The sequence below is a fragment of the Platalea leucorodia genome (assembly GCF_965183815.1).
Source record: "Platalea leucorodia genome assembly, chromosome: 14".
Lineage (NCBI taxonomy): Eukaryota > Metazoa > Chordata > Aves > Pelecaniformes > Threskiornithidae > Platalea > Platalea leucorodia.
Genome location: NC_138836.1, coordinates 7500590 through 7524198, shown reverse-complemented (window position 1 = coordinate 7524198; position 23609 = coordinate 7500590). Strand labels below are relative to the sequence as shown.

The 23609-nt window shown below is 42.1% G+C and overlaps 1 protein-coding gene across 1 annotated transcript; it reads left to right on the top strand.

The window, feature by feature from the left end:
* Window positions 1-4010: 4010 nt before the first annotated feature.
* Window positions 4011-21041, top strand: PRKAR1A (protein kinase cAMP-dependent type I regulatory subunit alpha). The gene is made up of 12 exons (XM_082327126.1): window positions 4011-4108; window positions 5252-5315; window positions 6233-6411; window positions 11793-11966; window positions 12615-12706; window positions 12930-12991; window positions 13526-13572; window positions 14214-14372; window positions 15041-15101; window positions 15384-15505; window positions 16104-16185; window positions 18552-21041. The coding sequence occupies exons 3-12, from the start codon at window positions 6235-6237 to the stop codon at window positions 18722-18724; spliced, it is 1149 nt and encodes a 382-aa protein (XP_082183252.1). The 5' UTR covers window positions 4011-4108; window positions 5252-5315; window positions 6233-6234; the 3' UTR covers window positions 18725-21041.
* Window positions 21042-23609: the final 2568 nt, after the last annotated feature.

Sequence of the window (23609 nt, the reverse complement as noted above, 5' to 3'; positions counted from 1 at the left end):
CGTGCAACAAGACCAAAGCCAGCCTCCACGCACCATCTTTTAGGGTCCAGAGTGGTTTTTAGCCCACGGCACAGGTCACGATGGGGTGACCCCCACCCCAAGACAGTGCACACGCAGCAGTCACTCTGATCACGACAGTGTTGCATGTTGGGCTGTGCCTCTTTGGACCCTGCTTGTGCAGGACGGGTGATAGATTTGCATGATTTAACATGTAAAACTGTGTGTGTGGGACAAACATGGGCTGTTTCAATCCAACACTTGTTTCACTCATTTGCTTTCAGTCCCAGTGGCTTGCCCGAGGTGCTGGTGCCTCATGGGCAGAACATGGTACTGTTGGGATGGTATCTTCAGTAGAAAACCCTGCTGTTATAACTTCTGTGTAGTGTAGCAGATACCCACAGGCCCTATTAATTTTGCTGCCGCTAAATTACCTCTCAGGAAGCTTTTTTTTTTTTATTCTATGCACACAGCAGGTGTAGACTTCTTATATGCTCTTATTTCTCATCTTGGCTCATATAACTTTCTCCTCCCTGAGCTCCCCAGTCACTGCCCCACTATTACTCCTGGCAGAGTGTGATTGCTCATGGAGGTATTTTTTCTGGCCTAGTGATCTATGATTTTTTTTTTTTAATTTTATTTTCCTTTCAGATGGATCCAGTGACTCCTCAGCTGCTTCAGTTTCAAGCTGCTCTTCACACCCCTTTAACACTGCTCCTTGTGCCCTCTCCCCATGTCATCCTTGCTGTTCCATCCACCTTGTCCTGGATCTCCTTCCCATCAGCTAACCCGCTGTGCCGGTGTGCTCTCATTTGCTTCCTCGGTGAATGCTGCAATGCTTTATGCTTGCAGGATAATACTGAGTCAGTCAGTGTCTCTGTGGGGTTTATATGATTGCATGGTGGTAAGCAGAATAGAAAGCCTTGACTTCTTTCCTTCCCAGTGACCATTCTTAGCTTCTATTACTGTTGATCACCATGTTGATAAATAGCACCATAAAAATTAGAGTAATAAATTTAGTCTTTGTAAGACTTCTGGGAAGCTTTGTTAAAAAGCAAACAAATTATCTTCCCACTTGGGATATTTCAGGTGCTTTTTACAGACAGATTTATTGGCCTTTTATGAGACCAGGAATATGTATCCTACTATCTTAATGCAGAATGGAGATGAGCCAAATGCCAAAGAATGATGAGGTGGTATTATCACTCAGCTGATGAAGGAATTGTGATGATCTTGAAGAGGGCTGCTCTTTTTAATCATGAAAACAGTGCTTTTGACTCCTCCTTATGAGGCTGAAAAAGAAGTGGCTAAATACAGAAACCTAACAGTAGAGTACTTTACGAAAATGAGTTGACATACTGGTCCAGGTTCTCCAAGGTATTTAGGTAGCCAACTCGTCTTAACTTGCAGGGACCTAAATATCTTTAGACATTTTCTTCCGGAATCTGCCTAGAAATATCATACTTCAGGCAATGTTTCTTGGTTTAAAAATGAGACCAATCAGGCTGCTAAAATTCAGGAAGTCCTATCTGCAGCTTTCTGCAAGTCCATGCTGTGACACATGATGATTCACAGCCCCTGCCTGGGGAGTCATCTCTTCTCATCCATGCTCAGACTCTGCCAGTATTTGCCAGTCTAGAAAACCGAATGTCCCACCGCTAAGGACATGTGATGGTTACCACCACTGAAAGCACTACCACACTAACCCTGGGTCCTTGCCATTGGGGTCCGAACCAGGACTGACTCCTAGATTTGTCTAAAAAACAAATAGAATGGTGGTTTAGGACAGCCTCTGCTACAGGATAGGAGATGAAACTGAATTAGAAAAGTGGCTCTATGGAGTTCTTATTAAATGTAACCAAAAGCAGCTAGTACAGCTCTGTGAAAGCATAGTCCCCGCTTTACCCCTCTTCCCGGTGACTCGCTGGCTGTGTCACGCTATGTCTCTGACGCTTGCATTGGTATATTTTGCTGGCAGTCTGGGCAGCTCTCCTCTGCTCTTCAGCAGCCACAGCCTCAGGCAACAGATTGCTTCATGAGAAACTAATGCATAAAATTGTGTGAAATGAAAGTTGTGGGAATAGTGCTGACGGTAATGCAAGTTATTGACTCAGGAATGTTTATTATTTAATTAGGCAGTTAAGACCAGGGTTTGACTGTAATTCAGACCAGACCAAATGGAACAGGGCTTTGTTTGTTTTTAATTTCTCTTACGTCTTTAACAGTGTAAGAATTAAGACATGAATATGTACAAACATATGCTTATGAGAAGCATGATTTAACTTTCAAAGATAAATCAGCGCTGACTCACGGTGAAGGAGCTGTACACAGTTAACGAGAGGGACCGCAGGTTGGCATCACAAGGCTCCTTTTGAAAGCCTGTTCTGTTCCCTTCATTACACTCCTGCCTTGCCATCTGAACCCTCTGGCTCCAGGGCTCCGTAAAGGATTGCATCAAGAGCATGCTGTACAACAGTATACTTGTTTTCTTAATAAAGAGAATGTTGCAGAACAGGTTTTACGTATGGGTCTGATCTTTGTTCCAGATGGGATCTATCCCAAAACAGCACTGGGACTTGTCCAAACAAGGAGGAGTGAGCCGCGACAATAGCAGACAGCTTGCAAAAAGGGAAGATAAAAAGAGAAAAAAGTGTGTAGGGGGGAAGGTACACAACTTTTTTCCCAGTGTTCAGAAACTTCTAGTAGTCTTCAGTTACAGACAGAAATATTCTGTTACCAGGTGAGCAGGTAGATTTGACATTTACTAATACTGTACTCTGACAGTATTTCACAAATATTAATGATTCCTTACAATTAATATTTTTGGTAAAAGTTCCAGCTTTTGGCTTAGTGTCAGAAAACCCTGGACCCTGGCTTCTAATTAACCTGTAATAGACAGAAGCTGTCACACATTTAAGGAACGTGAACTCAGGGGCTAGCTTGGGTCTGTTATAAATGGAGATCTAAGATCTACACCTAAGCTGTTATCCTTTCTTTCTTTAATATGAGAACTAGTAAAGAAGAAACACCGTGGCAGATAGTTCCTGACGGTTTGTCATGTCATTGCAAAAGCACCAATAGCTTCTGATCTCAAAATATACATTTAACTCTAGTTACTGGAATCATTTTGGTTGGATGTTATACAATTCTCCCAAGTGAGTTAAGCACTGATGAATTTTGGTTTAAATGCTCTTGCAGCAGTTGTAACATTGAGTTGTAACCTGAGTTATCTTCCCAGCTATAGGGGGATCATCAGAGGCAGGATTCAGGGCTCATCTTCCCAGGTCCTCGCATGAGGTCTGCGTCTCCCTGCCAGCACAGCCGACATCTTCGGCCGCTTCTTACAGGCTGTGAGCACGCAGAGTGAAGGGGTTCAGAGGGCTCATCTCAGCCAGAAAGACGTATGAAATAATTCTGCACGTGGATTTTAAATCGATTACAGTGAAATCTTTGCCAAACTTGAACACAGTTTATTTCCCCCCCTCAACAGTCTCTGATCCCTTCACCCGGCAGCGTCAAGGCCAACGTTCACCAGCGCCGGCCGCTGGATCGTTACTTAACGGGGGCAGGGCACAGCACCTTCCACCCTCGATGCCGCTTAGCAGGATCGGGGCAAGGCCGGCGCTGTCAGCCCCTGCGGGCAAGGCCCACGCAGGGGAGCGGCACCGCGCGCTTCCCCCGGGCGCCCCGCGGCGGCCTCCGCTCCCGGAGCCGGCGGGTTCCCTGCGCCCGCGGAGGGAGCCGGCCCCGTCCGCCCCCGCGGCCCGAGCGGCGGGGCCCCGGGGCCCGGCCCGCCCCGTCCCGCCGCGGCCGCCCGCGCCCCTCAGCGCCCCGCCCGTTCTCTCCCCGCCAGCCTCGCGCGCTTAAAGGCGCCGCCTCCTTCCCGGGGCTGCGATCGCCCCGTTGGAGCCGCGGCGCCCTGCGCTGCCCCTTTAAGGTTACCGCGGCGACGGCTCTGGGTGAGAGCGAGGCGCATTGACGTCACGGCGGGCGGTGATTGGCCGGGCCGGTTGGTTTCCGGTGGGAGCCGCTGCCGCTGCTGTCGCCGAGGCCGCGGCCGGGCCGGGAGGGGCGGGGGGCGGTGAGGGCCCGGCGGAGCCGCCCGCGCCAGGTGAGCGGCGGTGCCCGGCCCGGCGGAGCGGCCCCCGGGGGCGGGGAGGCGAGGCCGGGCGGGAAGGGAAGGGCAGGGCGCGGAGCGGGAGGCCTGCGGCCTTGGGGGCGGGGGCCGGCCCTGCTGAGGGGAGCGGCCCGGCGCCGGCAGCCCCCGGGCCCGCCGGGGGCGAGGGGCAGGGTCCCCTTCCCTGCCCCGGCCGGAGGCCCCGTGTGCGAGGGGGGAGAGAGGCCGCGCTGCGTGAGGCCCCCGCGGGCTCGTCGGGCCCCGGGCGTCGCCTGCAGGCGCTGGGCACGGAGGCGCTGGGACGCCAGAAGAATCCCCCGGCCCGACGTAGGGCTGGGGCTTTGTGCCCCCCCGCCCCGGCAGCGCCGCGTCGGTCCTGTCGCCGTGGGGCCGCCCGCCCGCCCGCAGCGCTGGGCCGTGGCGGCGGCGCCTCCGAGGAGCGGCGAGCAGCCCCGGCCCTGCGGTGAGGGGCGGCCTTGGCTCGGCGGGGCAGCCCCGGGGCGGTTCGCGGCGGTCGGAGTGCAGCCGTGCGTTAGGGGGCTCTGGAAAACTTCGGGTTTGCCATATGCAGAAAAAATACTTTGTAAAATGCTGGAGGTTTCATTATTTCTTTGGTATTTTCTGCACTGGTCTTGCTGTTCTCATGAGCAGCCGTGGAGCCGTGTCTGCTCTTTATCAGCAGTGTGATGCTTTTTCCATAGATTGTAATTTGTAGCCTGTCATGGAGCCACTGAGTTTCTCTGGGGCTGTTAATTAGTGCTGACCTTCACCGTGCGAGCTGTCGAAACAAAAGAAGTAACCAGAGAACTTTAAGGTGCTTTTTCAGTCCATGCAAAGTCCATACTTGGTGTTTAGGCAACACACAATACGTCTGTCTGTGCATACTTATGCAGGGCTTAACTGTGACAAGAATGAAACCTGTTTGAAGTGTTAGCAATTTTGTATTAACTCTGTTCCTGTAATCTCCAGTAGCATAATTCAACGGGGCACAGTCTTATATTACCTATGTGGCCTACGTTTCTCAATCTGCTGCCTCAGTAGGATAAAACACATACTGTGACTGCACCGCTTGGCTTTTCAGTGACTTGTCGATTCTCAAAATTATTTTGTCTGAATCCATTTTTTCCCTTTCAAAAGCTGATCCTGGGATCAACACATCTTGCTGCATATTCATAAGCTGTTGCCACTGTCCCTGTAGCAGGTAACTTTCTTTATATTTCATCAAAAATGCCCTGAGAATTTTTTTCCTACTTCTTTAGCTGTTTCAGTGTTAATTGCTTTATGACAAAAATGACATTAAATGTTTATATATATATATATGTAAAAATATATTTTAAACCAGTTCTATAACCTGAAAGGGGGGGGGGAACCTGCTTAAGGAGATTTTTGAAAGTGTTGCTGCTGACACTATGATTTTAAAATCTGTTGAAAACCTGGCATCATAACAGATGTTATTAAAGATGTACTCTTGGTTATTTACAGTTGAAGAAATATTTTTGGGATTGCAGTGTATCCACAGAGATAGTTATGAAGTATGGACCAGTTTAAACTGGAGAGTAGTTTTTTAGGAGAAATGCCTCTAATTCCATAATTTCTGTTAGTGGACTCTACCTTGGCATTTGGCGAACTGGCTTTGGCTTCAGCCTTAACAAGTTTCACTTCCTAATACTTTTCATACATGCCTCTCAGATTCCCAGCTTCCACCCACCTGCTCTGGTCATCATCCACATGACCCCATACAGACCATACGGCTCTGTTTATGAAGTCAGCCTCTAATCCTAGGAAACCCTAGGTTTAATCAGCAGAAAGTTTAGGTGGAAACTTCCCCAACTTTGAGGGCTCACAGGGCTTGAGTTGTTGAAGCTTTTCCAGCTCAATCAAATGCTTTTACTTTTGTGCCTGTGGCTATAGAGCACCCAGATTTTTTATTTCTTTCCAGGTGCTAAATAAGTTCATAGCTTTTTCTTTCATGGTTTAACTTAGTTACTAGTCTTACAGATAAAGGTAGTTTTATGCTGTGATATCAGTAAGATGATAATGCAGCGTAACGTGCCTGACTATACTGGGCAGCAGCATCTTATTTCCACTAGTTATTTAACCTCTTTCTCTTGTCTTCAGCCATGGCAGCTTCTAGCAGCAGCAGCAGTGAGGAGGAACGTAGTCTTCGGGAATGTGAACTTTACGTCCAAAAACACAACATCCAGCAACTTCTGAAGGATTGCATTGTACAATTATGCACAGTGAGACCTGAAAGACCCATGGGATTCCTCAGAGAATACTTTGAAAGATTGGAGAAGGTAAAAATACATAGCGGGAGGGAAGGAGAGTGGAACAAGCTAAATTTACGTCATCTCTTTGTGATTTAGAGGCTGAGCTTCAGATTTGACCAGCGTTCGTATTGGCTGTTTGAAATTGGAACTGATGCTTTTGGCAGACAAATCCTATTTTCCAGTAGTTCATGCCAGTTGATCATGGTGTAAAAGCACCTCTGTCATAACAAAGTGCGTAGGGCAGAACATAACCTGACAAGGAGACTTACCCAGCTGGGATGCAGGTGTAATCCCCATCTAATGCTTACTCATAGACACTAATAGATACATACGCGATAGTGTCTGTAGTTAGATGATAACCATGGCAGTTGACCTTGGTTAGACACTGGCGATAGGCATTTGGTTGCTTGTATTGAGACAAATGGCTTACAATAATTTGGGTACAGCACAGAAGTAGGAGGCCAGTGGTAGTTATCCAGACCTAGCTGAAGTCAAACAGAAGTATTTGCATTCCAGATTTCTAGGAGAGCCAGCCTGTTTCTGCCTTCTCTTGGGAGTTCGGTGTTGGTGTTTTGCTTTGTTGTCCCTCTTGCCTTTGTCCTCAAGGTCTCTTTGGTGTCTTTGTTGTTGTTGGAAGCATTCTGGGATCTTGGGAATGGAAAGCATTTTGTCATTTCAGTGGTCATATTTGAAACAGTGATTTCATATTCTTTTGAACTGGTCATTTTAGATATTGGTATCTAAGCAGATAAGAAAAGAAGCTTCTATGAAAATGGGAGGTTTTAAAGGCTGATGCAGAGGAAGGGTTAGGTACAGCTACTCTATTCAGAATACACCTTTAGTAAATAATGTAGCTGTGACCCTGTGCAGCAGTCATTTGGAGGTGCTGCTTTCAGTACTTGTATGGGAGGTGTATCTTTTTTTTTTTTATTCTAGCTAGTTACTAATTGCTGATGTAAAGAAAAAAGAAATAAACACTAGAGATCGTAAGTGTGTATAGTGGAAATTATCTTTTAATGAAGTGTTCAAGGTAGATACTAGAAAATGACCAAATGCTGCCAGCTAACCTCCTATACTCACAATGTATTTGAGGAACATTTTGCATATTAAATGAACAAGAACTCTATAATATGTCTGACTTGCCTTTTTTTTTTTTTTTTTTGGTGTGGTTGCATCTTGAGTACATTCTCTTTCAGAGAGAATACCAGCAACAAGCCACATAGTAATCAGGTTCTTAAAAATCCATTGTCCCTCTCTGTTACCGTGCCTCCTTCCTCACCTTGGATTCTTGAGTTTCGAAGTACTGAGAGATTGATAATTTTTAAAATATCACCACAAGTGTTGATGTACAAGACTTCACAAAGTAAACTGCATTACTGCACTTAGAATAAATTGTAAACCAATACATATAAAATAGGAATATTTGGGTGCTTTTGTGTAGTGGACTTACAGTCAACATGCAGTATTTAAGATTAAAAGAAACAATTTGTTTTTAGCAAGACAAGTCTAGCTCTGAACTTAATCACGTGTATTCTGGAGTTGAATAACTCTTGATGATCTTATTCTGGTGCAAATAGGCTCTCTATGTACTCTGTCAGCCTGTAAGTAAGCTGAAAATAAAACTGCTCAGGTAATGCTTTTTCCCCTTAAATTACCCTTACAATTTTGGTCAGGGTCTCTTATGAGTTGTATTGGCGTGGGTTATACATGCCCACTAGTGCAGCTATAGCTAAAAGTGAAACTAGCATTTTTCTTCTTGCCTTCTTGAGTTTAAAAATTGCTACAGCTTTCTCTAAGTAATTTCACTATTGAGTCTAATGGATTGGTCTTAGTTTAACCAGGTAACGGGGTACCTGAATAGCTATCAAGTAACAGAACAGTGAACATCCTGTGCTACATTAGCAGGCTCCTCTGACATCCGTGTCTGGAAAGCACAAATGCTAAGTACTATTATTAACCAGATCTAACCCGGTACTTAGCTCTGGTAGAGCAAAAATGTTTGAAACAGAATCTGCTTCACCTTCTAGCAGTAATGTCTGTTACATCCTTCATAAAGCAGAGCAACTTTTCAGTATGCTTTCTGAATCTGTTCATCTGTTAGACTGGATGAAATTGAAGTTGAGATACGGTTGTTTTTTTTTTTAAGACTGAATTTTGAAGGAACACCATTTAAAACTGAAGCGAGGTTACTATTTTCTCTCGTTATCCTGACAAGTCATCTCTTCCACAGTGCGCGCACACAGAGCTGATTCACTGTCATGTTATTAAAATACATTGAAGGCATTTAAACACGCTTTTGAATTTATGTTCAGAAACATTAAAATTACTGCCTCTGAGGTCGTCGTAGCTATTATAGGAATTCAGATGTCCTCTTCTGAGTTATGAAAGCTGTTACATGAATCTAATTACTACACATTGATTGTACAAATGTTTTTATTTTATCTGTGTTTGGTGTACTAAGGCGTCTGTTCTCCTTGCTGTGCAAACATGTCTGGTAACACCAATGCATATTAAAAGCTAATGGCTATCCAGTGCTGTGCTTGGCTGTGTAATGTAGTTTGAGCTATGGAAATTGAATGTAGAGATCATTATTACAGGCTGCCAGATGAATCTTGGATATTGGACATGGCCGTCCACTGGAATAAGTGCATGTTTGAAATAGTGTGTAATGCAGTTATGTGCATATTAGGCTTTATAGAAAGCTGGAATTATGAAGTGTGATTGACCTCTAGTCGCTGTACCTGTTCCTCACCACCTGCCCTGCTTCCAAAATACCTGAATATTTTCCTAAGTGTTTCTTTTGCAAAACATGGTAGCTAAGAAGGATATACTCTGCAGTTGTGAATTTATGGCAGAGCTTTTAACACTGTGATTTTAGCTTCTGAGTCTTTTTTTTTTTTAAATATTTGGAGAGCTGATATAAATTAAATACAAATTAACCAGCAGAAGTTGAGACTGCTTCTGGTTTGATGACAGTGACTAGATGCTGGACTATACAGCGTAAAACATAATTTTGAAATTGTGAAGGTCGTCTTCAGGAGCTGATAGTCTTAAAATATGAGTATGTGAAGTCTCATCTCTTTAATCTTACTTGTAATAATTTAAATGGAATTAATAACTATTTCTTACTTGTCAGGATAAATAATATTTACAATTAGTGGTCACTGACACTGAAAACTCCTTGAACTGCTCCATCAGATCCTGGAAGACCAGGATCAACACTTGGATGTAATAAATAGGCTAACTTTTTTACTAAACCTTTTTAAAATCCAGATATTGGTTATTTTGATCAGTACAGAGGAAAATTAATGCCTGTGTCCATTATGTGTTTAATTTGAGGAGCTTCTAAACCTGAACAGATACATTTTGTCACTCATAAACACTGGCTAGATTCTAAGGTAACAGAATAACAACTGCCGCTCTTTCTTCAGGGCCTAGTGTCATTTTTCTCCGATCTGGTGGTATAATACACGTGGTTTAGTATCAGAAATGGTATAAAATGTATTTTAAAAAGATGAATACAGGAAAAGCTACTGGTATGAAAACAATGGGGTTTTAGCACGGTACTTCACTCCATGGCACAGTGTTGTCTTGCGATGTGTTATGTGAATATATAGAGATTTGTCTCATTTGGGGGTAATCTTCCTCTCGATTAGTGTATATGTAGGCTGTTTAGAATAGTCAGTATATTTTAAGTTAATGTCTTGTCTTACCCACCTGTAACTGGTTTCTGTGTCCATGCCCTACCTTATCATTACCTTATGCTTCTTTTTACTATAGTGATGTTAAATCTCGGGTCAGGCAGAAGTTACCAGTTGTACTTTTTCTATCAGTGCAGTTTTCTTCTTCCTTGAGTGGGCCATTACCTTGACGAGTCTCTTGTTGAACAGCGTTTTGATACACAGCTCCCTTGTTAAATGCTGCTGAAGTGCTTCTGTCTCTGAAAGTTATAGGGTCTCAGTATTTTATAGGATACTGGAAAAATACAGCAGCTGGTATTCACTTATTTAAACAGTGTCAAGTTTTTTTAATGGGTTAAGTATTCTGCGTATGAATGAACCGTATGTTTCTGAGGTTGGTGGTGTTACCCACTTTGTAGAGAGGCAGTTTAAACCGAACACTTACTACTGCTTAAGCTATTTTTAACAACATCTCAGTTGAGACTTGTTTCTCTAAAATCAGAAGATAGAAATGAGGTTTTAAATATGTTTTGCCTCCATCATTTGGAAATGTAGCGCTATTTTATCAATGGGCAAAAGGCAGGAAGTGAAATGTAATTCGATGGATCAGTGCTTGCTCTTTGGTTATCTGAGAGGTGTAAAATGTAAACTCACTGTAATGGTTATCTGATGTCTCTTTCCTCAAAGCGTTGTTGTTATACATAGCCTCTGCGCACCTCCGGAGCGGAGCGTGGCAGCCAAGCAGCAAGCTGTCCAGCTGGGCAGGGGACGGCTTGATCAAGGACACTGGGACAAACCCAGCTTTTAAAAGTGCCGGGAGCCCTCAGAGAACAGATGACTCCTTGTTCTTTTAAGGCATATCACAAAATCCTGTTTCCTTAACATTGGGAGAAAGTCTGAGGTGTTACGATGCAAATGCTTTGGCTCCAAGGTTGGCTTTTTTGTTTCGTTTTTAATCTGATTTTAGTTGATTAAGGTGAATCTTCTGGTACATAGAAGAATCAAATTTCTGTGTGTCAAATTAGATTTCATTTTATTGTAAGTACTCTAGTCTTCTGCAATATCACTGCAACAAAGCACAACAGGTAACTGAGAGAAATAAGGAAAATGTGTAACGTTGTGCAAAGTTGACAAATCTGTGGTTTGTAGAAAAAAGCTACTTGTTGGGCCTCTAGCATCCTTCCTCCAGCTCTTGTAAGCAGTGTTCATATTTCTTTCTCCTAAAATAACTGTTCGTTATTGAGTATCGAGTTGGTCCATGACTTGACCTTGTTTCAAAAGCTTCTCATGTAACATGGATTTCTGAGGAATTGCTCTTCTGTCTTTCAAATCAAAAAAGGCTTAACACCTCACAGCTGAGGGAAAGAACTGCTGGGTTTACAGTTGGGAAAATGTCTTTAGCATTTGCAGAATTTCTTTGTCGCCTGTTAAATATACTAGCAGAAAGTAGAATCAGCTTGTTTATACCTCTTAATTTATTAAGCTATTAATCTAACTTATTAAAATAAACACCATTGTGATATGAATGCTATGAATTAAAGGCATATCTACCATCTATTTTGAAAGGCCTTTGATCGTGGTTGCTCTAGCCTCCTGTTTGCCTTAATGTGGGAGTAATAGTACACAGGAAGCTCCCTTGCCTTGGCAGACTAAATTGGAATATCATATGTAATGGCTTTTTTGCTTCACTGGGTTATGTGACACAAACATGTCTTCCTTCCTGTTTAGGAGGAAACAAAACAGTTGTTGAATCAACAGAAGTCTGGTTCACGCTCAGACTCACGGGAGGATGAAATCTCTCCTCCTCCTCCTATGAACCCTGTGGTTAAGGGTCGAAGAAGGCGTGGGGCCATCAGTGCAGAAGTCTATACAGAAGAGGATGCTGCATCTTACGTTAGAAAGGTGCTCTAACTCTTAAACATTGCTAAAAATTGCTTCTACAATCCAAGAGTTTACCTAAGACCACCTTCTATCCAGTGTATTAAATAATACAGCGCCGGTAGCCTGTTAAGTCTTGTGATAACTGTAAAAACAGACCTGTGTGTATAGGTGTTTAATTGGAGGTTAGAATAAACTGTTGTGCAGTTAAACCATTTATGTATAACGTAGACGTGTTTCCTTTGAAGTAATCTATAATATATAAACATAAGTATATATAAATATATATAAAAATATATATATATATATAAACAAAGTACTTCCAGTTATTTGGCAGCTGCAACAACATTACGTTTAGCCTAGTGGCAGAGCAGACTTGCTGCTATTCATAGAAGAACATAGGGGGAACAGATACTTGTACTCTTGCAAAAAAACTTACAAACTTAGCATGGAATTATGCTTTCACAGTTGCATAAATACAAGATTTTACTGACCTTCTGCATAAACTGGCTGTAAACATTGACTATATTTGGGTTTAGATCTATAGTGCTTGCAAGAAACTGGAAAAACTCAGCCTGTGTTTTGTAGCAATTGAATAATTGATTTACCCAGGGGAATGCAGAAATTTTTCTTCAAAAAATTAATCAGTTATTTTCTCTGATTATATCCTAGGTTATTCCAAAAGATTATAAGACTATGGCTGCTTTGGCAAAAGCTATTGAGAAGAATGTGCTGTTTGCCCATCTTGATGATAATGAAAGAAGGTAGGAATAAATCTTTGTAGTCTTAGGGAAAGTTTCTTAAAGTGCAGACTTCAGAAGAGCCAAATGTGTCATAACGTACAAAGCTGCACAGCCTCTTTACAACAGTCTGCATAACCATACAGAGGCTGTAGGAAAAGTATTGACGGGTTGGAAGTACGGGTGTATGAATGTGTGCATGGCGGTTGTCCAGACATTTGTCTAATTTTGGTATCCTTTTCTTCAGTGACATCTTTGATGCAATGTTCCCTGTCACTTACATTGCAGGAGAGACTGTCATACAGCAAGGCAAGTGACAATATTTACATTGATGAATAAGTTGGAGATGGTGAGCAGGCTCTGGCCTAGTGCTCTTGTTAGTTTTGGGTTGGTTTTTTTTCTTTTTGAAAATATAAACATTGTCTGGATGCACGGACCCTTTCTTGTTATGTTACCTGAAGCACAGTTCATACTAAAGTGAGGAGCAGAGCAATTGTAGGAAGATGTGGTTTCATTGCATGTATTATCTATTGGAAAGACTGTCATTTGATGGCTCTGTAGAACACATTACACCAGCTTATCGATCCGGTACGCCTTTCCAGTAATCCTGGAAATGCTGCTGATCTCCCACGTACCAGTAGATGTCCTCTTTCGCAGGACTGAGAGGAGTGTGAAATCAGCAAAATGTGAAATTTCACCCTGTGACCTGTGCAAAATTTGTCTCTGCCAACCTTATTACATTCTAAATATCAAAGTTGGCAGAGATGCCAGGTCTGCGAAACATGAATGCTTGCATAGCTTTACCCTTTTCAGCGTGTATTCATTTTTTTTTTTCCTCTTTAGGTGATGAAGGTGATAACTTCTATGTTGTTGATCAAGGAGAAATGGATGTAAGCATTATTGGTAGTCTGTTAATGATACGTTCATTCCCTAGCAGAGGAATAGTCTGGTATTTGTAGGCCTATTCTACAGATCCTTCCTTTAGCAGCTTTTCTCATCATACGTTCTTACTTGTAGAAGCTTATTTTGCTTTGGAGCCTCTCTGCTCCTTAATGGCTCTGTCTGGCTGCCCAGACCGTGAGTTGTGTTGACTTTCAAAATGAATGATTCGGACACCAACACAATACTAATGCTTTACAAGTGCGGGGTGGAGTCTAGTTGAGGTGTGGGACAGGCTTTAAGAATGACCAGGTTTTTAGCTTTCCAGTCCAACTAATCCATAGCTTTCTCTGACAGAGACTTTGTTGACATTTTATTTCCTGTCAAAACGTTGCGGGAGTCTATGTGTGTGTAGTCTCTGTGCATGTGATGTAGAAGAGAGTCCCTTTATCGATGAAAGTAAAAATTGTGGCTGGGTCTGGGGTCGGCTGTGAAATGTTCATGAAACTGTGAAATGATCAACTCTGATTGTACAGATGTGAGAATTTCCCTTCATAGTAAAGGAAATACGGGGCGGCAGGAGCTTCATGTTGTCTCTGACCAACTGACAAGACACTGTGGGCTTGGCTTATCACTGTGTACTGCCTTTCAGGTTTATGTGAACAGCGAGTGGGCAACCAGCGTTGGTGAGGGTGGAAGCTTCGGAGAACTTGCCCTTATATATGGAACTCCCCGCGCTGCGACTGTCAAAGCAAAGACAAATGTGAAGTTGTGGGGCATTGATAGAGATAGCTATAGAAGAATCCTGATGGCAAGTATTTTTCTAGCTTGTGTGGCTTATGCTATTGACTTAAGTAGCTGTGTGCTAACCTAGGATTATGCTTTTGGTTTTACTATGCCCTCAACTTATACTGGTCATTTGACCTTCTATCTGTCCCTGTCCTTTGCTGGAGTTATTTATTCAAAGTCCTGCTGTCTCTCTATCAGAAATCAGAAAGCTGATCGCTTAGCATACGTCTGTCAGGCATGGGGCAAGGGGAAGTCTTGCATTAATGAACAAAACAATACCAGTGCAATATTAAGCTGGACTAAAAATGTGATATCTGCTGGTGAACTCGTCAGTTGTTTTGATTCTCCTGTTTAGCTTGCTGTTTGTAAGTAGTGCATGTGAACAGCAGTTGTAACTAGAGCATATTGGTGAATTTTGGTAAGGTTATACAATAAGAACGCATTTAAGAAACATTAAGGCTGCAGTAAATGCTAAGTACTTTATGAAGGTTGCTGAACTCTGGAATATTACTGAAATAATGAAATTTGAAAACACTTAATCTTGTGAGTTTGGGATCTGTGAAACAGGATGTGGTATGTCCGGTTAAATATATTTTTGCCTTAACTTTTATTTGAAGCCTCTTGTAAAACATGAAGTAGAAAGAAAACTTACTTTGTGTGTTTGGGTTTTTTGTTTGTTTGTTTTTGTAGGGGAGTACTTTGAGAAAGAGGAAGATGTATGAGGAATTCCTTAGTAAAGTATCTATATTGGGTAAGTGAGAAGATCTTTGTTCTGAAGTGGAATAAATTGCCATATTGTAATAAAGCTGTTACCCAGCATTATTATGATTACAGGCTATTGTCGTAATCCATTAAAACTGACTGCAAAGCCTGTACTGCTTTTCTGCATCATTCCAAAATAATTCTAATTCAGCTCTTGATATTTGATGCACAAATGTAGCCAGAAATAAATTGACCTCTGTATAAGGACAGAGCAAAAAGTATAATTTGTGCCTTGAAAAGATACTCTGTTAATGAACTGTTAACTCTGTAGAATCTCTGGACAAGTGGGAGCGTCTCACGGTAGCTGATGCATTGGAACCGGTACAGTTTGAGGATGGGCAAAAGATTGTGGTCCAGGGAGAGCCAGGAGATGAGTTCTTCATTATCTTGGAGGTAAGTAAGGTCAAAATTAAAACCTCAAGCTCAGAACTTTACTTTTTTTTTTTTTTTTTTTAACATGGCTTATTCTGCCCCTAAATAGACACTTGGAGAAAAATGACATGTAAGAATGTACTTGTAGAGAATTGCTAAAGAAATAAAATCTTGCTGGACATGCAGAAGCTTATATTTAGTTTTGCTATTTGGTACTTCCAGGAAAAAAGTAACAAGTTTCTGGCTGAAACCAGTTTAACTTTTTCAGAGGAGTAGAGACCTGTTCTAGATAGCTAGTAATGTCTTGCTAGTGGTATCATTGTATTCTGTCTGGGGTTTTTTCTTTCTTTTCGCTAGTCATACTGTAATATTCTTAGCGTTACGAGGAAAAACAGGAAGAAAGTGCTGCGAATACATAAATACCCAAGACATTTTATGCTTAGAGAGGAGGGAGGACCAGCTGGTTTTATCTGGTGAACTACGCAAGGACTGTGAAGTGGTTTTTAAAGACTGAGACATCGTAACAGTTATTTCTGCAAAGCAGTTGATTCCTTGTGGAATTCAATGTTTCAAGGGATCTTGGAAATTCTAATTGTTTAATTGCTGTGATTTATTAAAGGGCACAGCTGCAGTGTTACAGCGTCGATCAGAAAATGAAGAATTTGTTGAAGTGGGCAGACTGGCACCTTCTGATTATTTTGGTGAGTTACGTAGTGACAACTATGATTACGTACGCTACTGTCACCATTTACCTGTGCTGTGTTGATGACTGCTGTGGATGATAGTGATGGGATGGATTTGCTTAATTACTGTTTTGGCTAACTCTTGAGGTTTCACTCCATGTCAAGTGAGTATCAGAGTCAGTGGGCAGTCAGGTGTGCATGCATGTCACAGAAATGTGATTGTTCCAGAGTACCTTAATTTAGAAGGGGCTTGGTGGTGGTTTGGTCTGACTTCCCTACTCTGAGCAGAGCTGACTTTGAAATTGCATCATGTTGCTCAGGGCTGTGTCCAGTTGAGTCTCTTGTGTCTCCAGGGATGGAGATCCCACAACCTCTCTGGGTAATTTCTTTCACTGTTTAACCAGCTTTGTTGTGAAGAATATTTTCTTTATGCCTGACAAGAATTTCCTGTTCTGCAACTTGTTGCTTTCTCTCTGCCTTTCACTGTGCAGAGAGCAGTCTAGTTTTGTCTTTATAATCGCTCATTATGTAGCTGAAGACAGCAATAAGATTCCCTCCTTAGCCTTCTTTTCTCCAGGTCAGGCTAACCCAGCTCTTTCAGCATCTCTCTGTGCATCCTGTGCTGCAGTCCCATAACCATCTGGGTGGACTTGCTCTGCTTTGTCAGCATCTTGTACTGGGGATCCCGAAACTGTGTGGTACTCTGGATCTAGTCTCCCAAGTGCAGATCAGGGTCTTTTCTCCTTCTGTTGAAGGTATTCTTACTCAGCTAAAAGTTACATGATATATAAGCTGCTTTGGCTTGAAAAAGCTTACATGTGCTGGCAAAGAAAAAGGCTAAGATCCTAAATACTTACTTGTGAAGACTTTGAAATAATCTTCACGTGGAACTAACCACTTGTCTAGTGCATGTTGATTTGTTTTGGATCACAGATAAGGACTGGATATGTATGCTCACAGAGCATTCTTGGAGTATAATGTAACAGGATATAACAAGATATTCCTGGCGGCCTTATTTTGGGTTCAGAACAAAAGTAGCTTGCAGTTCTGAAACAAAGCAAGCAACCTGTTCAGAACCTACTATTTAATGTTTTAATACTTCCTCCTCTCAAAAAAAAGCCTAACTTTTTTCTCATGTTTGAGGTAGGTCCTCTATCCTTACTACTCTTTCTAAGCAGTCCTCTTGCTAAAGCCTTCTGGTTGCCTGTTTGGTTTTTCAGCTTTGTAGATGATGTAATCAACAAATACTCTGTTGCAAGGCCTGAAGTGGGATGTACTCAAGAGTGCGCTAATAGTACTGGATCTGCCCAAAGGTCTGCTTAGCTCAGTATCTAGTACTAGCTTTTTGTTCTATGTATGTCGTTTCAGTCTCTTCTGATGTTTCCCTTGATGTGTACTTTTGAGTTTCCCACTGTTAAACTAAATGTTATCTCTGCCATTGTGTTCAGGTGCTGCAGACCTGTCCCCCAGGGGTTTAACTCTCCCTTAGAACCTACTTATTCTTTTGCAAGCCTGTGTTTTGGAGGATAGTGAGTTGAAGAGTTTTAATTGGGCACAGAGGAAAGTTTTTCATATTTCTTTTGAACATCCCTTCTGATAATGCAGGCAAATTTATTCTCCGAGGAGCACTGAGTTTTCCTCAGTCCTGAACATGGAGATAACCAGCCCAACTGCTTAAAAACAAACCCAAAAGTTGATGCTGTGGTTTCTTTCACGCTTGTTGCTAGGAATGTTAGGGGTTGCTGTTATCACCAATGGAAAGAGGTGCTTGTTGAAAACTTCATTTCCAAATATGTTGTTCAGCAGTTGTAGCAGGTATTTGAAACAAAGCTTTTGGCATCTTTGTGCATAACTTATGAAATGCGAATCCAATGGGACTTCAAGATACCCATCTTCCACAGCCCTGTGGCAAAGTCACATTCTTGATTCTGGCTAGCTCTGGGTCAAAGGCTTCTGCCTTGTGCATTAATGTTTTCTACTTCAATACCATGGTCGTCTTGTCCTGAGTTTCCTAGAAATATCAGAACTGAACAGTAGCATACTTTACATATTAGAAAAATAACTCATTGTTCACTAGGAAAATTACGTGGTTAGTTGAAACACGACCTTTTCTCAAATAGAACCAATGCTGAAAATTCTTTAGGCCTTCTTCAGAGAGACTTGAATGTGGGCAGGCTTTTTAATAAAAAAAATCGAGTAGTTTTTTGTAGACTGCCTTCACAATTGCTTCTAATGTAACTACATAGATACTTATTCTGATCAGTGTTAAAACCTGAATTACCTTCTGTTCAATTCCTGCAGCAGTTTGAAATACAACAGGGTAATTTCTTTGGCTCTTTTGCATGTTGATTTTTAACACTGTTCACACTTTCCTGTTGCCCTAGGTGAAATAGCTCTGTTGATGAACCGTCCCCGTGCTGCCACAGTTGTTGCTCGTGGCCTGTTGAAATGTGTAAAGCTTGATCGACCCCGATTTGAACGTGTCCTGGGTCCGTGCTCGGATATTCTCAAGCGAAACATCCAGCAGTACAACAGTTTTGTATCGCTGTCTGTCTGAAACCTTCCTCCCTATCCAAAACATGCTTCACGAATGCAGACTGCTTTATTACCCTTGTGCAGAGCCACATTGCCACTGGCATTTGCAGCTTCCTGTCTGTTTAAAAAAAAAAAGAAAAAAAAAATTGCTTATCATGGCACTATTTTTAATTTAGAGCATATTAGTTCTGTGCTCTCTGTCCCATTAAATTAATAGAAAAAGTCCTATGGAGATGTTTGCTGTTACGGCTTCTCTCTGTGCAACAGTGTCCAACTCAGGCAAATGCAGCCTTGCTTCAGCGAGGGAGAGATCTCCTGGCACCATGCCAATTGCCATAGAGTAAGGAGGTGACAGTAGAGAGGGGAAAAATTTTTTTTTTAAAGGTGTTTCTCAAGTTGTTGGACAGATTTTTAAGGCTGTGGTCATAATCTGCTGTATTTCTTTACAAACAAGAACTGCCCTTGTAATTGAGCTTCTTGGGGCTTGGGGTTTTCTTTTTTTAATTTTCTGGGTACTGTAATCCTGGGTTCAGTCGTGAGGCATCAGCTGCTAAGAAAGCCACAGTTGGGATTTAACAGTATAATTGTTCCTGTGTCTGCTGGTTTAAGATTGCTTAGTTATGTTTTTGTCAAGTGTAAATCGAAGCTTTCAAGGTTAATAGTTCTGGTGAACTACTGCAGTTGTTACTTCATTTGCTGACTTGCCGCAACTGATTTTTTTTTTTGTTCTTTCTTCAGCGATAGATATGCCATTCAAAACTCTTCCTGTTCGAAGTGGCAAGAACCAAATGTTACATTAAATGCCTAACTTTGGTCTCTAGTACATAGATTGGTTTAAGAATGGTGCAGCTGTCCAGCTGTTAGTAATGTTCAAGTACTTAAATTGGTGTAGAAATTGGAAGCAAACATTTTATTTTTCCTGTGACTCTTGCTTGCTTTCTATTCCTCAGTTGACTTTTTAAAAAATGATCATCAGTTCAGGTGACCCTTTGTTACCAGGGAAAATAAATGTTGAGTATTTATGGCCAGCATCAGTTGCAGGTGGCGAGGTTGCTGGTCTATATAGATGCCATTATTTTTGGTAGAGAATGTGAGGCAGGAAAAAGTGAATGTTTTAACTTTCCTGCAACACTCAGTTATTTTAAGTTTTTAAATCAGTCAATTCATAATTTTTAAAATAGTTAATTATAAACCTAGTTTAAATACAAAAGGTGCATTCTCTTTCCTTGCTTATGGAATTTACATGACACATATTTCATACTCACTCTTTTTTCCAAGTCCAATATGTTGCGGAGTCTTAAATGTATTTCAGTATTTACCAGCTTTGTGTTCCATTATTCTGTGCGCACCAATACTTCCCAAAAGTTTTTACTGAATTCCACGGTTCAATAATGGTAGGCAATTTTTAAGGTTTCCTTTAAACTGTAATTTATATAAAGTAGCGTAGGTTTGTATTTGGGAGTGACAGCAAGCAGTTTTGCATTTGTTGTGCAACTACTTCTAACGATGGAGCCCTCAGTTTATTTCCTTTCTGAGGTGATATGGATTCAAACTCAACACGCTTTCGCCCAGGCACGTAGATAATCAGAAAGAGTCTGCTAATTGATGCAAAGTAATACTGGGGGTATCAAGCCTTTACAAAAGGTTTCAGGGTATTTCTGAAGCTGAAATCCCAATAAGGGGATTTAAACACTTGTGGCTTGAGTTCTCTATTCAGAAGATGTTGAGTAGAGGATTTCTGCCAGAGTCCTTAAGGAGTAAGCAAATGCTACCTTTTTTTTTTTTTTTTTTGGTAAAACTGTTTTCTTAAGTTTTGACTCTATCCAGGTTTTTTCTTCATATGTGTTTTGTGTTACTTTAAAGCACCAAAAACTGTGTAAACTAGTTAGAGCTCCACAAAAAAATGCACATTTTTTTTATATAAGGCTTTCTAATCAAGTTTCACTACTGCATCTTTTTAGCTTGCTGTTTACTCCCTTTTGTAGTTTTACCTACAAGATTTTAAGATAAATCAGCTAAGTCTGAGTTAAATATTAATCACAGTTATAGCTTTACCTTTGTGTGCAATTTAAATATGTTTGAAACCACAATTGGCATAGTTTTGCCTTAGCTAACATTCAGGGCTTTAGAAGTAATATTTTGCTAGTCCACCTTTAGCGAATTTATGAAGTCTATTGCCCTAGAAAGCTATAGTCAACCAGAGGACCATTTTTGTATTGTTACCTGACTATATAAGTCTGATTTACTGTATGTGCTAATATATTATATTATATTCCTTTTGTTATAGATTGTCCTAATGGCAGGTAAAGCAATAAAATGATTTAAATTCTTAAATGCAATCAGTCTCTTTTTTCTTTTTCCCCATCCCTACATTGTGTTTTCCTTTGGCCTTAGAGGATACATTACCAGTGAGGTGGTTGGAACTAAGCAGCTTCACGGATTCGCTTTGTGTTAACTCTGGAGGCTTGAGTTCAAGCCCTAGCTTACAGCACAGCTGAACCTTCCCCTCCGGAGCCTGCCGAGAGCTCGGTCTCCACGAGCCAACCTGTGCCTGGGACCCGGGAACTTCTCTGGGGTTCTGGCACTGGGTGCACATCACTGCTTTTGAAGTGAGAAGGTACCTGTGTCCTGCTTGAGTGTCTCTTAGCAACTCTTAAGGTGGTTAATTCCCAGCCCAGCCACTGTTACTGGAGCTCATAACCTTCTGCAAGTTGTCTGCTCCCATCTATGCATACCCTTAATGAGCGTTTGGAACATGTGATGATTAAACGTGAATGAGTTCTGGTGGACAGACGGTGAGAAATAGAAGAGGGGGATTTTCACACTATGATGAAGTAGGAAAAAATTTGAAGAGTGATCACCTGAAGCGGCTCAGACTGGACGTGTTTTGCGCCCAGCTCTGAGGAAGCTATCACCCAACTTTGAAGATACATTAAAAAGCTACCACGTAAAGGAGAATAAAAATAAGAAAGCAACCTTGCAATCCCTGTTAGTGTACCAGCTATTTAAATACCTGTGGGCTTGTTTCCTTTGTCCTGCCTTCCCTTTCCCCCATCCTCCTGACCAAAAAAAAAAAAAAAAAAGGCTGAAAGCTTTTTTTATTACCTAAAATGAAACTTTAAAATTTCCACTTCCGGCCTTATAAATTACTTCTAAACTTATCTTCTGTTGCCATGTTCTTCCTGTTCAAGCAGCCAACAGTAACCACTCCGTGATACCGGCCAAATTAATTTTGGGCTTGTCACGTGTGGTAAGCGCACAAAAAGTCCCCGGTAGAGGGAGATACAGCTTCGGCAATCCAGCGTCCTGCACTGAACTAACTGCCGCACCCCGCATGCCAAGAGCGAGTTAAATCCTTTTATTTTCATCTGTTCCCTGTCCACAAGAGTAAAAAGGTCTGTAAGCCCACCAACATGGAGAATTCTGTTTGTTTGGTTGAGGCTGTCTATAAACCTTGCTTTTGTGAAAGCTGGAAATGGAAGGACACGGCTAAATCGCAAGTCGGGAGAGACTCAAGGAGTGTGCTGTGGGTTGGTAATTTTTTTTTTTTTGTCTGGTTGGGTTTGTGTGGGGTTTTTTGCAAACCTTTGTGCCTTCAGAATATTGGAGGAATCTCTTTGCTGAGTAGAAACACTCCGAACTTCCTCATGCAAATAAATAGAATAGGCACCTGTAGGGACATACTCAAATTACGACTGCAGTCTCTTCTGTAGTTTTACAGTGTGGAGACAGCGATATTGCAGAATTATTGTGAATGTCAGCACCGTCCCCTGTGGAAAACGATAGCTGTGGCCAAACAAGCTCGTTCCTTCCTTGCGTGATGGAGGCGCTTACTGCCAGCGTCACCGAGTTCCCTTTGGGTTGGGCAAAATTCCAGCCCACGAGAAACCGAGCCAGTGGCTGACAACCGCTGCCTGACAACATTTGTACTGTGGTTTTAGGATTCTCTGAAAGGCCTGCAGTGCTGTAGGTGGTTTTTGTTTAACTGAAAGGTTAGTTCAGAATGAGCTTCTAGTAGATTGGTTATGGTGTGTGGTGGGTTCCCCGCCCCCCACCTTAAGGATGATAAATTATCAACAAAATTCTCAACTGCTTTCCCTAGGCTGCCAAAAAGCTCAGTGCAATCGCTCTTGAACAGTTAAAGGAAAAAGCTATTAAAAAGAGCTTCAGGCATCAAACCGTTCTTAAGCCTTGTCCTTGAGAGGCAAGGGGAAAACCACAAATTCAAAGATCTCCAAAAACTCCCTCCCCACTTTTTTTTTTTTTTTGGTCTCCAGTTCCTATTGCATCTCCTCAAAACACGCAGCGATGGGGGGAGCGTGGAGGCGGGGGCGCGTGAACCATTTCTGTTTTCCAGAGACTTCTGACAACTTAAGTGATTTTAAAGCTGTGAGAAGACCTGAGATCGATTTTTTCCCCCCCACACTCTGGCAAAATGTTTTCACTAGAAGTGGGTGGCTTCTTGAATTGTAAATACAGTCCTATGCCTCTGAGCAGTTTGGGTTGTTTTGGTTGTGGTTTGTTTTTTATTTTCTGTGGGGTCAAGGCAGCACATACCTGCCTTTCTCGTATAACCCAGACTGGCTCTTCCACCCATGAGGCAGGTTAAAGCAGAAGTGGTTCTAGTGCCCTGTGAGGCAGCGGGCTTTTGAGCGACATGCGCAGATCGAAGTGGAGCGGGTTGATCGCTGTTGAAGAGACCAAGAGGCAACGGACAGGCTCAATGGTGAGTACTGTGCAGATGCTCTTCAGTCTGACCGCGCTGAATCAACGCGCTGGCTTGTCTCAGTGGCAGGTACTGCCCTTGTGAAGGAAGGTTGCTCTTTTCTCAAATACGCGGTCTTGATTACAGAACAAGAGACTTAATAAGAGGAAAATGCTCTTGGCATCTTTATTCAAGCCTCGTC

Coding starts and splice junctions, on each gene's coding strand:
- PRKAR1A (XM_082327126.1), top strand. CDS start 6,235: ATGGCAGCTTCTAGCAGCAGCAGCAGTGAGGAGGAACGTAGTCTTCGG. Junction 11,967..12,614: donor CTGCATCTTACGTTAGAAAG/GTGCTCTAACTC, acceptor ATTATATCCTAG/GTTATTCCAAAAGATTATAA. Junction 13,573..14,213: donor TTGATCAAGGAGAAATGGAT/GTAAGCATTATT, acceptor ACTGCCTTTCAG/GTTTATGTGAACAGCGAGTG.